The 16,585-nt window shown below is 38.6% G+C and overlaps 1 protein-coding gene across 1 annotated transcript in view; it reads left to right on the forward strand.

Moving 5' to 3' along the window:
* Positions 1–12,021, forward strand: part of C6H12orf40 (chromosome 6 C12orf40 homolog) — a 107,140-nt gene extending 95,119 nt beyond the window's left edge. Inside the window, exons 11-12 of the mRNA XM_045152208.1 lie at positions 8,755–8,837; positions 11,578–12,021. Coding sequence (XP_045008143.1) covers positions 8,755–8,837; positions 11,578–12,021 — 527 coding nt within the window. The remainder of the gene's footprint in view (positions 1–8,754; positions 8,838–11,577) is intronic.
* The last annotated feature ends 4,564 nt before the right edge of the window (positions 12,022–16,585 follow it).

The raw sequence follows: 16,585 nt of genomic DNA on the forward strand, positions 1-16,585 counted from the left end.
CATTATTTACCCTAAACATTTTAAACTTTTCTAAAGAAAATAATCATCCCCTTTTCAAAAACATTGGTCCTCATCTGTTACCTACAGTTCTATCTGGGTAAGATGGAAGGACCCATTGACTGGGGCCTGGAGAGGGCCTGATCTACTCCTCACATCAGGGAGAGGGTTTGGATGTGTCTTCCCTCAAGATGAAGAGACCCACCTGGGTGCCAGCAAGAGACCTAAAATATTTGTCCCAACAAGAGGACACTGACAATCACTTCTCTAGGGAGTGTCCCACCCCTGAGGACTGTTCCTAAAATAGTCCTTCACCCTGCTAAATTAAATAACTCCCTCCCTTGCGGAAGATTGCTGGGTTTGCCTCCGATCTGGGCCTCTCTGGCTAATTACAGTACAGTTGTCCATACGACCTTAAAAAGCTGCTCAGCCACCTTCCTTCCCCATCCCCGTCCAGCTTTTCCCAATGTTTCCTCTGGGCATTTGGGCCCCACCTTCCCTTAATAATTCTGGTATAGATGCGGATTGCATTCATCCTTCCTTCACAACTGAGCCCAATGCTCAACACTGCCCGCCTTCTAAAATGGCTTATGTTTGTGGAGGCAGGATGGCCTATGACTTTCTGCCCACCAATTGGATGGGCCTTTATGCCCCAGCCACCTTAATCCCAGATGTAGATATCATTTCTGGCAGCTAGATTCCCCGGCTAAGATAGTCCTACAAAACAGGAGAGGACTAGACCTACTAACGGCCGAAAAGGGAGGCGTATGTTTGTTTTTACAGGAAAAATGCCACTTTTACACCAATAAATCGGGAATCATCCAGGACAAGATTAAGAAGCTCCAGGAAGACTTGCAGAGGAGGCGACGGGACCCCCAGGACAACCTGTTGCAGATGGGCTTACGTGACTTCTTACCCTACCTCCTCCCTCTACCTGGACCCCTCCCCATCCTTCTCCTTCTCCTTCTCCTTCTCCTTCTCCTTCTCCTTCTCCTTCTCCTTCTCCTTCTCCTTCTCCTCACTGTCGGGCCTTGTGTAATTAACAAAATTACACAATTTATTCACCAGTGGCTAGAGACAATAAAACTTCATCAGGCCGAAATACATTATCACAGGCTGGCAACTCAGGAATTAAGTTCCTCAGATGACCCACTGCCACCTCCTCTGCCTTCCATGTGACCAATGACGGGTAAGATCCCCAGAGGGGGACAACCTAAGACAGGCCATGGAGTGGGTTCTCAACAAGCTAAACACATGGTACCCAATGACGGGTAAGATTCCCAGAGGGGGACAACCTAAGACAGGGGCCATGGTGACTAATGCTCTTACAAAAACAAAAGGGGGAGATGTTGGGCCTTGAGAGGCCCGGATGTGAGGCCTAGTAGAACTTCCTGAGCCTAACTGCCTCCGCCCAGCTATGACTCAGCAGGGGGCTAAATGGCCTCTGGCCTGCTATTTCCACACAGGAAATTAGAGTCCCCTGCTCATGCGCGCTTAGGACCAATCATCTCAAAGGTTGCGGTATGCTTTTGGCCCTTACATCTCACCCCACCCTAAAGTCTCCGCCTTCATTCTCAACATTATATAAACACCCGCCTGTAACAATAATGTGAGTTCCTGCTTCGAAAGGACTCCTGGCTCAGTGTGGTTTTTCTCCAGTGGCCAGGAGAGGTTTCTGTGTAGTCCGATGCTCATCATCCCCTCAACCCCTAGGGAGGAACCAGCAGGCCTGGTTCTTCCCTCGGCACTACCTGAGCGGGAAGGCTGATTTCTGTGTAATTATTTTGTATACTGCTACATTGCTAAAAGTGTTTATCAGCTCTCAGAGTTTGTTGTAGAGTCTTTAGGTCCTTTATGTATGGATTCATATCAATGGCTTATAATGATAATTTTATCTCTTCCAATTTGTATCCCTTTTATGAGTGTCTTTTGTCTTCTTATTGCTATAGCTAAGACTTCCAGTACTACATTAAATAAGAGTGAGGACAGAGGACACCCTTGTCTTGTTCCTGATTTTAGTGGAAAACTTTCATGGTTTTCCCCATTTAGTATTATATTGGCTGTAGGTTTGTAATAAATAGCTTTTATTATGTTGAGATATGTTCCTTCTACTCCCACTTTCTGTAGTACTTCTACTATGAATAGATGTTGGATTATGTCAAATGCCTTTTCTGCATCTATTGAGGTTATCATGTGATTTTTTTTCCTTCAGACCATTTATATAGTGTATAACATTTATCGATTTGCATATGTTGAATCATCTCTGCATCTCTGAGATGAAGCCTATTTGATCAGGGTGAATAATCTTTTTGCTATATACTTGATTCTGTTTGCCAGTATTTTGTTGGGAATTGTTGCATCTATGTTCATGAGAGAGATTGGCCTATAATGTACCCTTTTTTGTTCTGTCTTTGTCTGGTTTTGGTATGAAGGTGATGCTGGCTTCAGAGAAGGAGTTCAGTAGGATTCCTTCCTTTTCTATTTTATGGAAAAGTTTGAGAAACAGTGGTGTTAGTTTTTCCATAAGGGTTTGGTAAAATTCACCAGCGAATCCTTCAGTGCCTGGGCTTGTTTTAGTAGGGAAAATTTTTATAACTGCTTGGATCTCTATACTTGTTATAGGTCTATTTACATGGTTTATCTTATCTTGATTTAATTTTGGTAGGTCATATAAATCAAGGAAATCATTCATTTCTTTCAGATTTTCAAACTTAGAGGCATATATTCTTATTCCCTATGATTTTCTGAATTTCTTTGGTATCTGTTAAAATGGTGCCTTTTTCATCTCTAATTTTGTTAATTTTTGTCTCTTCTCTCTTTCTTCTGGTCAGATTTGCTAAACATTTATCATTTATCCTTTCAGAAAACCAACTCCTTGTTTCATTGATTCTTTGGATTGTTTTGGGGGAGTTTATAATTCATTGATTTCTGCTCTAATCTTTTTATTTTCCAAATTTTTATTAGCATTTTCCATGATGCTCTAATCTTTATTATTTCTTCACATCTGCTGATTTTTGGGTTGCCTTGTTCTTCTTTATCCAAGGCCTTAAGGTGAAGCACTAAATTGTTTATATGTGAACTTTCTAATTTCTTAATATAGGTGCTTAAATTTTTCTCTTAGGACTGCCTTCATTGTGTCCCAAAGGTATTGGTATGTTGTGTTCTCGTCATTTGATTCTATGTATTTATTGATTTCCTTTTTGATTTCTTGAATAACTCATTCACCATTCAGTAGTATACTGTTTAGTCTCCATGAATTTCTGTATGCTTTGTAGTTTTCCTTGTTGCTGATTTGTAGTTTAATCACATTGTGATCAGATAGAGTACAAGGGATTATTTCCATTTTCCCTGTATTAAATCCTGTTAAGATTTGCTTTCTGTCTTAATATATGGTCTGTTTTAAAGAATGTTAGAGAATGTTTCATGTGCTGCTAAAAAATGTGTATTCTGCAGCATTTGGATGGCATGTTATGTAGTTATATGTTATGTCAATTTGCTTCATGACATCTAATCCAGATGTCCCTCTGTTTACTTTTTGCTGGGATGGCCTGCAAATTGATGAGAGTGGGGTATTAATGTCAACCATTACAGTTGTGTTTGGTGTTATCTGTGAACTTATATCTAATATTATTTATTTGATGAAATTGGGAGCCCCAGTATTAGGTGCATATATGTTTAGGATTGTTATGTCCTCCTGTTGCTGTGCTCCTTTGATCAATACAAAGTGTCCTTCTTTATCTTTCCTCAATAATGTTAGTTTGAAGTCTATTCTGTCAGATATTAGGATAGCAACCCCTACTTGTTTACTATGCCCATTTGCTTGAAATACCATTTTTCATCCTTTCACCCTAAGATAGTACCTGTTTTCTATTGATAGATGAGTTTCTTGGGGCAACAAAGAGCAGGATCCTGACTTTTCATCAAATCTGCAAGCCTGTGTCTTTTAGTTACGGCATTGAGGCCATTGGTATTAAGAGTTATTTTTGAAAGGTATGTGTTTATTCTTGCCATTCGTCTTGTTTTGTAGTTCTTAATGTTTTCCCTTTACACTCTTGTTTTAACTGTTATTTGGGGGTCATTTAGTTTTTCCTATTTCCTTGTGTGTGCTTTGCTTTCTCTTTAGCATGAAGAATTTCTTCAAGTATTTTCTGTAGAGCTGGGTTTGTTGTTACATATTCCTTTAGCCTGTTTTTGTGGTAGAATGTCCTCATTTATCCATCAATGTGCATAGATAGCTTTGCAGGATAATCTTGGGTGGCATTTGTTATCTTTCAAAGTTTGTAATGCATCATTCCATGCTCTTCTGGATTTCAAGTTTGTGTTGAGTAATGTGCTGTTATCCTTGATTGGCTTGCCTTCATAAGTGACTGCTTTTTTTCTCTAACTGCTTTCAATATGTTTTCTTTGCTTTTCATGTTTAGTGGTTTAATTATAACATGGCAAGAGAAGTTCTTTCCAGGTTTTGTCTGTTTGGTGCTATAATAGCTTCCTGTCTCTGCATTGGCATTTCTTTCCCAATTTGGGGAAATTTTTCTTGTCTGATTTTGTTGAAAACACCCATAATGCCTTTGGAGTAAAATTCTTTGCCTTCTACTATACCATGAACTCTTATGTTTGATATTTTTATACTGTCCCAAATATCTTGACATTCCCATTCACATCTTCCTATTTGCTTGTTGTTCTCTTTGTTGGACTGTATTAGACCTGCCATCTATCTTCAAGTTCAGGTATTCTGTTCTCTCCTTCATCCACTCTACTAGTGAGAATTTCCACCATGTTTTTATTTAACTAACTGTGTTTTTCATTGCTAGTATATCTTCTTGGTTTTTCTTCAGTATTTCTATTTCCTTTGTCAAGTCTTGTATTGACCTCCTTATTTCATTAAGTTGGTTTCTTGTCTTCTCCTTCAGGAGTCTGTTTTGTTCTTTGGTTCCTTTGTTTTCTTCTTTTGTGATATCTTTAAGATTTATTATTTTTATTTATTTATTTATGAGAAAGGGGGAGAGAGATAGAGAGTGAGAATGGGTATGCTAGGATCTCCAGCCACTGCAAATGAACTCCAGATGCATGTGCCACCATGTGCATCTGGCTTACAGGGGACCTGGAGAATTGATCTTGGGTCCATAGGCTTCGCAGACATGCACCTTAACTGACAACCCATCTCCCCAGCCTGTTTCCTTTGTTTTCTTCCAGTCTATATAAAATCTTTTTTTTTTTTTTTTTTGAGATCTTTGTCAGGCATTTCATTTAAAACAGTCTTTGAGGCTCATTTTTGATGGATTTATAATTTTTGGTGGGATTATATTGTCTTGATTCTTTCTGTTGTAACATAGGGATTTTTGCATCCTGAGTTAATTTGATGCTTGGGTTTCCTAATTGTGTGCAGTGTTCTTAGCTGTGCAAATTGATCTTTATATACCTTTAGGGTAGAAGTTTAGGGTGACAAGTGTAACTCTTGTACTCTAAGACAACAGCAGAAGTAATCCTAGGTGTTGAGATTACCTGATACTCAAGTATTATAGTGGTCTTTGTGAGCAATTTACTGGCAAATTCTAAAATTCAACTGAGCAATATACATACTCTTTAAAAACCAGCACAGAGTGGGGATTAAAACAAACAGATAACTTTATAAAGCCAAAGTCCCCAGGGGTGTGTGTTGCTCTATACCTTTAATCCTGTTAGCTGGGAAGTGGAGATTTCTGTTCTGAATTGGGTTCCAGGTTACCCTGGGTTTGAACCAGACTCTGCCCTCAATAATGACAGAAGAAAAAGACAAAGGCCCTATAAATCTGAAATCATCAAAGGCAATAATAGTCCACCTCCAAATACAGCTTAATATAGAGAATGATAAAGCCAACCATGAATACGTAACCCATAACATGCCCTGACCTGATGAGAGAGATAAGCATATGTAGGACAGGCCTATGTACTTGCTTTTTTGTCAGTTGGCCACGTTACCTTTTGGGGTGGCTTTCAGTCTCACCAATCCCTTCATGTTGTGGTTGATCTGGTGTTTTGGTCAGCTGTGCTGGATACCCTACTGCTGGGGGCTGAATGCCTGCTCTGGAGATTTATGGCCTGATGGTTGAGGAATGGGCGAGTGCAGGCAGCCTGGAGTTTAACTGGATCTACACAGCTGGTTCCGTTTGCATCTCCTTCAGCAGCTGCTCAGGTGGCCCCTGATATCTCCCTCTTCAGGTTTCTTGACTTTGCTAGGAGGCTGATGCAAATGGAAAATCCCCTTGCTTGGTTTCTGCTCCTGCAGCTCAGCACTAGGCTAGGCTGGAACACAGATCAGGGCCCCAAGTGCCGCAGTGGGATTCTGGCTGGTTTCCTTTTTTCTGGAAGATCTTCATCTCTCCTCATTCTTTGCTATGGTTGCTAATTACTTATATACCTTCACTTTTTAGAAGAGTATTTTGCTGTTTTTTTTTTTTTTTTCCCAACCTCACTCCCTAGGCTAGTTTGGTGTGGCTCCTATGCCACCATCTTACCCAGAACTCCTCCTAGGTCTTATTTTGAATAAACACCCAGGAGTTGAATTGCTAGATCTCATAGTAGTTCAAGTTTTAACCTTGAGTACCCTCCATACTATTTTTCATAGAGACTAGGGACATTCCCACCAATAGTACTAAAGAGATCTTTTGATCTTTTTTTTTCTTTTTTTCTTCTTCACCAACTCATCTTAACAGATATGGGATTATATCTTGTAATATTGTTCTTCAAAAAAAGTGAATCTTACTATTGGATTTTGTAAGTTGGCCCATTTTATCATTCTTGTAAATTCTAATTTATTGTGATGTTCTGTGATAGTATTTGCTCCTCTTATTTGCTTTTTAACATTTTATTTAAGATTTGCATTGATAATTGTGGAGAGAATATTTGTATATATGAATTCTTTCTAATATTTTGATATTAATGTAATACAAGATATACTTGTTGCTTTACTCATTGTTGTGACCAAATATCTGACAAGAAGGAAAGGGTTCAATCTGGCTCACAGTTTTGATGGGATACATTCCAGAATGGCTCTGAAGAATGGTGGCAGGAGCAAGGGGCCAGCTGTTTACACTGTGGTGGCAGCCAGTAAGCAGAGGACAAACAGGAAGTGAGGCTGGAGAATAAAATTTGAAGGCTCTTCCCCTGTAATGAAATTTCTCCAGCAAAGCTTCACCTCCTAAAGGTTCCACAACCTTCCAAACAATGCCATCAGCTGGGACCAAGTATTCAGCACTTGAACCTATGGGGGACATTTTGTAGTCAAACTATGGATTTTGAAAGCTAATACTGAAAAAAATTGTGGCTAGGTGAAAACTTCCTTAATATTTGAATTTGATACTTCTTTGATACTTGAACCCTTGCTTCCCCATCCCATTTTCACTGCATTATTAAGATTCTCATCAATCATGCCTATTGAGTTAATCGAATTGATCTGCTTTTACCTAGTTTTACTCTTCAGTAATCCATCCTTTACCTTACATGCCTTAGTGGGCAATCTTTTATGTAACTTCCTTTGTTAAGTGGACCATCATATATTCTTTCCCCACTATACCATATGATGTTTTTAATCTTGTTTGTCTGAAACATGATTTTCATTTAAAACCTTTGTTCTCCATTCATATTTTCACTTACATATTACCAAATCTATCTTTCCCTAGAGAGCATCACATTTAGAGCTTTCCTAGCTTGGTAACTTCTATGATTTATATTGTCATATCTTGTCTTGTGATTTTTATTGTTTCTGAAATTTCTATATTTGTATGCAAGGTTAACATTATGTGGCTCATGGTCATGCATACCTAGTAACTATGCAATGCCTTTCATAAGTACTTTTTTTCATCATACCTTTTCCTATGCTATTATGGATAAGACTTTTATGAAACAAATGTCTTTCTTTTTTGTTGATGACTGTGACCTTATAGTGCCTTTGGACTAAGAGAATGTTATTAGGGAAATGCCCTTAGATTATGTTGTTAATAGTGGTATCATACTTTCACTTTTTTTCCCACTCTTTTTTCTACCATCAGAAAGAACCTACTCTTTGGAGGTGTAAATTTCTTTCTGTAATAATGAAATCAGGTATCTGAATTCGACTAAGTTTTTGTCCTTGCATTTGACTATGTCACTTCTGACTTAAAACATCAGCAAATAGTATTTATGATTTATTGCACATAGGACACATATGATTTGGGATGTGCTGTTGTACTTCTATTAACTCATACTTTTCTGGGTAGAGATTTATATTCACAAGGGGAAAGGAATAGTTAAAGCAACTGTTACTCCATAGTGTTTAGGCTCAGTAGAGAATCATGACCTACATCTCAAGCTCCCTTTTAACTTTGTAATTAAAAAATAACTTATTAAACAGATGATAAAAATATATTAGGTGTATTTAATAAAGTTTTTATGTACTTCTGATTACACTATGAAAGTTTATTTACTAGATAAGCAAATATCTAATGCCACAGAGCTTAATAAACTTGGCTTATTCCCCCTTTCTTCAGGTTGCCTATTTGTTTATAAAATGTTTCATATATTGTAAACATCAATTCAATTTTCTTAATTCTTCCTATATGTAATTTATGCAACTTGTACATATAGGACTTTTCAGTGGAAAACACCTAACTTATCTTGTAAGAAATATAATGCATTAAATATCAAAATATTAACACTTGCCACATTTTACATAACTCCTGTGCTTGTGTGTACTTGGTAGAGTATGACTATATGTCATCTTCATGTACTCCTTTGTTCCAGGTCTGGATTCTTCACAGAGTAGTTATTCTGCCAGCTATTCTCCACGGGCAACAGAGAGTTGTTTGAGTTCAAGTTCAGACATGGTAAGTTGTACTTCTTTTTACTTATTTAAATGTGTTGTATTAATTCAGAATTATTTTCTCCTTATCTATTTTATATTATGAAAAAGCTTAAGCAATTGTGGAAATAAAAATCATTTAAGCAGGGCTGGAGAGATGGCTTAGTGGTTAAGCGCTTGCCTGTGACGCCTAAGGACGCCGGTTCGAGGCTCGGTTACCGAGGTCCCACGTTAGCCAGATGCACAAGGGGGCGCACGTGTCTGGAGTTCGTTTGCAGAGGCTGGAAGCCCTGGCGTGCCCATTTTCTCGCTCTCCCTCTATCTGTCTTTCTCTCTGTGTCTGTCGCTCTCAAATAAATAAATAATAAAAAAAAGTAAAAAATAAATAAAAAAAATCATTTAAGCAAAACTAGATAAAATGATAAAATACAAGAAATTATAAAATGTAATAAAATTTTAAATAAAAATAATATAAACTTATATTTATAAAAATTATGTACAAAATTTCTTATCAAGATATTTAAATGTGGATATTCACATACATGTGCGCAATATATGCCAACTTGAATATGTTTTATGTGTGTGTGTATACACATACATATATACACACAGTTATTTTAAATGGGTTTTAATAGAATGTACAATAATTGAAGCAAAACAACCTAGTATACATTCATAATAGTCTTAGGGCTTCAATGTTGTTGAGTGTAAAATCTGAATAGATGGAGTAAATAAGAATATTTCTGATATGTTTAAGTGGAGTTTCCCTCCTTTCAGTCTTTCATCTTCATTCCTCTAGCCTTTGGTCTCTTGTCTCTTCTACCTTTCTCCCTAAGAAATGTTGAAATGATTAGGATTTTATATAGTACCTTCTTCTATGGTTTATGAGTTTATGTACTTTCTGGGTGATGACAGTTCCCAACTTTAAAGTGTTAGCCTTGATTCTAATTAAGATGGGCAATTTTCTAATGGAAATATGTCCTTGAATGTTTAACAAAATTTCTATATTTTCATACTTCAAACTGAATACTCTTTAGTTAACAAACCTCTTCCATCTACCCAAGTGCTCATATAAGAAATCTGGTATAGCAGTAAGTTTTGCCATTTCTTTGCAGTCTTATCTTCTCCTTCAATCACATTCATTCTCTTCATGTGATCAATTCTACCTCCACAATAAATTGCAACTATATCTATTTCTCAACTTCTGGTATTAGGACCCTACTCCAGGTTACCACTATTTTGTTCTTGAACCACTGTGGTTATTTCCTTAGAAAACATTCTACTTTCATTCTTCTCTTCTCTGATAGCAAATATCACGTTATTCCCATATATAGCAATCTGAACTCCTTATAGTGCCTCCTGGCCTTGTGGTCTGGTCTGTGGCTGTTATCAAGAATTCTTCTTCTGTTATGCTCCACACATATTTTTTTTTCCTTTTAGTCTCCTAAATCTTATTACTTCATTCTTTACGTGTAAGTGCAAGTATTTACATGCTTAGTAAGTTACTCCTTGGCTCCCAATCAAAGTCAGAGTACTTCTTAGTTGTTCTCCATAAGGACTTTTTGCTCAGTTTTTCATCCATTTGTAATTATTTGACTAATTTCATTTCTGACCAGTATATTGTATGTTCTAAAAACATACAGCCATGTTCTTTCACTCACATTGCCAATGTTAAATGAATATTTGTTTCTTGAATAAATAAGGTTCATTGAGCTTGCTTTTGCTTCCTCCAGGCTGTATTCAGTAAAATTTAGTACTATTCTCTAGGCTTACTTTAGCTGTTTTACTGCCAATCATCTGAGGCATATACCTTGTTTTATCTTTTTTGTTACTTTAGCTTTGTCTCTTCTTAGTTTGAATAATTATTTATTATTTTTGCTCAGTGCTGGGGATGAATTAAACTCCTGGCTAGGCAAACTCTCTTCTACAGAGATATAACCCTCCAGCAAATAATAAATACTTTAAAATTTTATTTATTTATTTATTTATTTGGGAGGTCAAGGCAGAGAGAGAAAGAGAGAATGGGCACACCCCAGCCTCCAGCTACTGACTGAACTCCAGCAGATGCATGTGCTACCTTGTACATCTGGCTTTACATTGGTATTGAGGAATTGAACCTGGGTCCTTAGCCTTTGCAGGCAAGTGCCTTAACTGCTAAGCTATTTCTCTAGCCCTAATCAATACTTTTTAATGTGTGATTTATATATAGTGATTTCATAGTCTTCATAAAAACTAAGATGTCTCAGAAGGTAAAGCATTTCCTGTGCAATCGTGAGGCTCTGAGTTTGTATCCACAGACTCAAGTGAAGTTGACTGCATTAGTCCTAGTGCTCCTATGGTGAGGGGGGAGGCAAACACTGACGCCTGAAGTTGTTCTCTAACCTTCATATGTGCACCATGGCATGATGTGCCCATGTGCTTGGTTCTGTCTCTCTCTTTCTCTCTCCTACTCCCTTTCTTTCACACACACAGTTTAAAAAGACACTGAAAAAAATATGTCCATAAAGTTGATTTTTCATCTGACAAAGTCTGCCCTGTTTTTCTCTAACCAAGGCTGAGCTGTAACTCACTTTGTAGCCCACGCTGGCCTTTAACTTATGTGATTGTCCTTATTCACTCTCAAGTGCTAGGATTAAAGGCGTCATCTACCATGTTTGGCTCCTGTTCTGATTTTACACATTTCCTATGCTGTGAATTTTAAGAGTACTCTGCAATGATTTGATTTTTAATTAGGATTTTCAGAAATTTTCTTTACTTTCTTCCAGCTATCTGAAGAGGAAGATCTGCTCCTGCAGCAAACTGAAGACTCAGAGAAGATATCCAGGAAAGTTACAAACACAAGTAGTTTTTATCTAGAAAAGATGACCAAACATGTAGGTGATGGAATTGTTAAAGATGATGCTGAAATTCATAAACAGAATGAGAATTTGTACCATGCTGATCAATTTTCACAGTATCAGTGCAATTCAGAACACATATTACACACCACCAACAATAACTGCATTCCTCAGGTTGCAAGATGTGATGTAGCGGTACAAACGCAGAGAGAATATCCCATGGGGGGGCAGCTTGATATTGCCATACAGTGTAGTATAATCTCAGAATGCACATGTAGAAGTGAGGTGTCTTCCCCTTGGAATATTGAAAACCATGCTAAGAACAATAAGGCAGATACCACTGGAGGGCAGGAAATCCTTAAGAATAACTAATACTCTAAAATCTCAGCCTAGGATGTAGCATTTCACATGACCTTGGAAGGCAAAAAGAAATATTCAGAATTTCCTTTACATAATCAGTAATGAGAAAGTATAGCTGAGCATTAGTGGAAAGTATTCAAAATGTCTTTCCTAAGTATGGTTTTTTCTATGAAATTTTAATATTTATGCAGTTAATATTTTATGTAGGCAGTTCTTTGATACCAAGCCTTAGTTTTTAGAAAATATACTATCATACTGTCATTCTCATGTTTATTCATTATGTTATACTCATTTGTGGATTAAAATATGCTTAAGAACTTTATTCTTTATCACATTTATTTTCAAATTGAGTTGGATTGATTTTGAAATAAAAATGTTCTTTCAGAGTTTTAAAATAAAAAATAATATCCAACATGTTTTATGTACTCATTGAAAGCATTTTGTTATTTACTTCTCTTTTGTATTATATCCCATTTAAAAACCCTGGATTAAAGTTTTCTGTTCAAGAAAAATTCTGGTTTCTCTGTCCCTGTCCTTGTCCCTCTCAGTGTTTCACTCTGTGTCCTTGACCCTCACCCTATTCCTGTCCTTCTCCTTGTTTTTCTGCATGGGCCTGTCCTACCTCTCTCCCTCCTCTGGGATTAAACACAGAGCCTCATGCACTACCTCTGAGCTTTACTCCTAGCTATGGATCAGTTTTTAGATAACATGTATCCATTTTATTTAGATAATATAAATTGTTGTATTAATTCAAATGAAAATGGGCTAGAGAGATGATTTCATTGTTAAGGCATTTGCCTGCAAAGCCCAAGAACCCAGGTTTGAGTCCCCAGAACCCACATAAGCCATATGCACAAGGTGGCACATGTGTCTATAGTTTTTTGCAGTGGCCAGTGGCTCTGGCATCCCCATATTCTCTTTCTCTCTCTCTCTTAAATAAATATATAAATAAATGAATAACATATCTAAAAAATGTTTTATCTTTAGAATACTGTCTATACCTTTATAGAACTGCTTGAAATTTAAAAATTAGTTGATTTACTCATTTTAATGTTACAAAGATTCATTTCATAAATGTATCCATATTTCTTAGTCCTAAAAGATAGGCTTTGTTTCTCATACACTGTTTTGTGGCAAAATTTAAATGTTTGTGCTCCAAAATCAATTAACTGTTTGAGTATACAGATATGTCTCAATTTATATTGGGGTTACATCCCAATAAACTGAATATTGTTTTTAATTAATTAGTTAATTAATTAAATTAATTTGAGAGCAACAAAGATAGAAAAAGGCAGAGAGAGAGACAGAGAGAATGGGCACACCAGGGCCTCCAGCAACTGCAAATGAACTCCAGATGCATGCGCCCCCTTGTGCATCTGGCTAACATGGGTCCTGGGGAATGGGGCCTCGAACCAGGGTCCTTAGGCTTCACAGGCAAGCACTTAACCACTAAGCCATTTTCCAGCCCCCAATAAACTGAATGTTAATTTGAGATATAATGCACTTAATGTATCTAAATTACAAAACATCATTATGGGGCTGAGAGATGGCTCAGCAATTAAAGATGCTTTCAAGCCATGAAAGCCCAGGTTCAATTCCCCAATACCTGCATAAAGCCAGATACAGAGTGGTGCATGCACCTGGAGTTTGTTTGCAGTGGCTGGCAGCCCTGATGTGTCCATACACCCTCCTATTTCTTTGCCTCATTCTCTCTCTCAAATAAAGAAATGAAATATTAAAAGAAAACATCAGCAATTAGAACCTAGCACACTATACAGAATTTTTTGTGAAATTCCCCCAATCCCTCCGAGTGTCCTTCAGTTTGATAAGGGGGAAAAAGTATAGCAACTAGGGCTAGGCTGGGTACTCCCTGTGGTGTTAGGATAGTCCTTAGCAGAAGCATTGTAATCAGTGGATCAGAGGGGCCAGTATAAGGAGGCTATCCCTTTTCTTTCATTTTCATTCTTTCTACAGGAAACATCAAGTTAAAGAATTGTGTCATTCACGGTAACCTCTGAAGGCAGATCTTCCCATCTTCCTGGGGATACTTGGCCTATATCTGGGTACAAAGGAAAATGAGGACTTCCTTGTGTGAAGAATATAAAAATCAGTCATATTGTCTTCTCTGTCTATGGGTTAAGAATGATGGCTCTGAAAAGAGACCAGATTACAGAAAGCCTCTCTGGAGTCAATAGACCTCAATACTTAAAGGATAAAACAAATCATAAGACCAAGATCCTTGGGAACAAAGTAATCCCTGAAAGCAGAGCTTTCTTTTGTACTCAGGAAGAGGTCCCTAATTCTTCCTTTTCTTAGTTTGTTTTTTGATAACTTCACTGCTTTCTTTATCTTGGCTAATCGCATAAGAAAGTGAGACTCAGCTCTGCCAGTCAGTCACAGTAAGCCAAAGAACCCTTGTTTTGTACCAGGGAATAAAAATACCAAAAGATTTCCTGTTGGTATGCTTGCGAGCCAGAACCTTGCTTGGCTGCACACCCTTCCGCCAAAGTAGACATTGCTTTGCCAATATTTGGATGGTGTGGTCATTCTTGAACCATGGACTTACTTCTAACACTTGCAAAGGGTGCAAGTGTCTATTTCTCAGTTACCCTAGAAGAAGTTCAGAGGTGTATCTGGTGTGATTTTGTCAGCCTTTTCACCCATCTGTAAGTGAAAAGGAGACACATAACTGGGTGTATCCCCCTCCTGTCTCAGTCTCCAGTTCTGGGCTTCTCAGTTTGGCCTAAGGAACTGAGGGATCTGCCCAGGTATGCTATTACAGTCTAAGGTCATCCATGCCTCGTAGACTGAGTCCCTGATATTTTAGATTGTAGCTTAAGTATCTTTGTTTCCTCCACTTTTCAAAACACTATAGTTTATAGATCATCTGTTTATGGGCTTAGTCAAGAGTGTTCAGAGTTAAGATAAACCACCAGGATTGCATGTGATGGTGAGCAGAAGTATGCCATAAGAACTGTTAGAGATTCCTGTTCCTGGCAAAAATGAATGGGAACATTACATGGACAAAGACCTGAAAATGTTCAGGAATTGGAATCCAGAGGACTTCAGGTTGAAATGCACCATGTGATCAGTGACCACAAATGTAGCCTCTTTGTCCCGACCCGCGGGACCTCGTTATTCGTGGGGGCAAGGGGGACCCTAACCTGAAATAAGATGGGTGAGAGAGAGGAAGAGACTCAAGCAAATGTACACTTGTCAAGAGTCCAATTTTATTGAGCCACAGCGGCCTTTTTAAGGGTTAGGGTTAGGGTCTTGGGTGAGGGGGGGGCTGGAGGAGGCAGGTGGTTGAAAGTTACAGAATCTTCTTGGCCTTTGGCCTAGGACAGTTTGCAGTTATTCCAAGAATTCAGGGTATAGTTCTCAGTCTCTGCAGTCGCCAGGCAGGATGTTAATTAGTTAGGTGTGGCGGGGTGAGGGGATGGAATCAGTTAGGTATGGCAGGGTGGGGGGATGAGGAAAGGTCGGAAGTTGCTCAGGGCAGAAATTGCTTAGGACAGAGGTTATCTAAGGGCAAAGGTCTGTTCAGGGCTCATCTCCTTGTCTCCAACACCTCTTCTTTGCCATTCACAAACAAATCGATGCTTTGCAGGCAGGATTGTGCAAAGAAGGGAGCATGGTGAAGGAGGTGTCCTAAGAAATGGATAAATGGTTTAAGGTGGGTATAGCCCCTTCCCCTGGTTACTGAGGGGAGCAGAAAGGACAATGGTCTAAGGAAGGGCTTGGACATTTAATAAATTAAAGAGTTTGGAGAGAGAACAAGCAATCCAAGAGTCTGGAAAAACATCTCCCATTGCATGGCCTGCTGCTCATATCCTTTGATGGATTCAGTGAGGCAAGAAAGATCTACCTAGGCATTTCATTGTACTAACCATGGTATTGCTCCCCCAAATGACAAACTGAGGAGAGTGCCAAACACTCAAATTCACGTCATCCCTGGTTTGGTTAGGCACAGTCAGCACTGACCTTAGAGCAGATCAGAAGATTTGCTTTCAAGCCCTATGTTGGACACCAGGATGATACTTGCTAGTAGAGTTCTGGTTCTTCCTTTGGTAAAGAATTAAGAGGACAGAAAACATATGTAGAAAGGTGGAGATAAAAATTTATTGATAGAAAAATTGCCTTTGAGATACCCTGTTCTGGAAGGTGCCTGCACGGAGTGAGTAGTCCAGATCTCCCTGTTGCCCCTTCTCCTCCTAGGTCCCTGGTCCTGGTGGCTTCCCCTGCCGATGGCTTGGGGCTGCTTGGACCCTGCAAACTTGCTATTGTAGCAGGCCCCTTGATCCACCATCCTCATTGAAGTGTCCCTGGGTCCCTAATTCATGGATCCCTGAACTGAAAAGTGCACGTGTGGATTCCCTATTCCTGGTTGGTTCCCCTGCTGCTGGTGTGGGGCTTTCTGGACCCTGCGAACTTGCTGTAGAAGCAGGCCCCTTTTTCTGCCTTCCTGACTGAATGGCCTCTGGGTTTCCAGCTCCTGGATACCCTGCTTTGAATGGTGTGCTTGCCAAGAGAGTAAGCCAGAGGTCCTGGTTTGTTCCCCACCTCACAGTTCCCT

Source organism: Jaculus jaculus, chromosome 6 (genome assembly GCF_020740685.1).
Source record: "Jaculus jaculus isolate mJacJac1 chromosome 6, mJacJac1.mat.Y.cur, whole genome shotgun sequence".
NCBI classification, from domain to species: Eukaryota; Metazoa; Chordata; class Mammalia; order Rodentia; family Dipodidae; genus Jaculus; species Jaculus jaculus.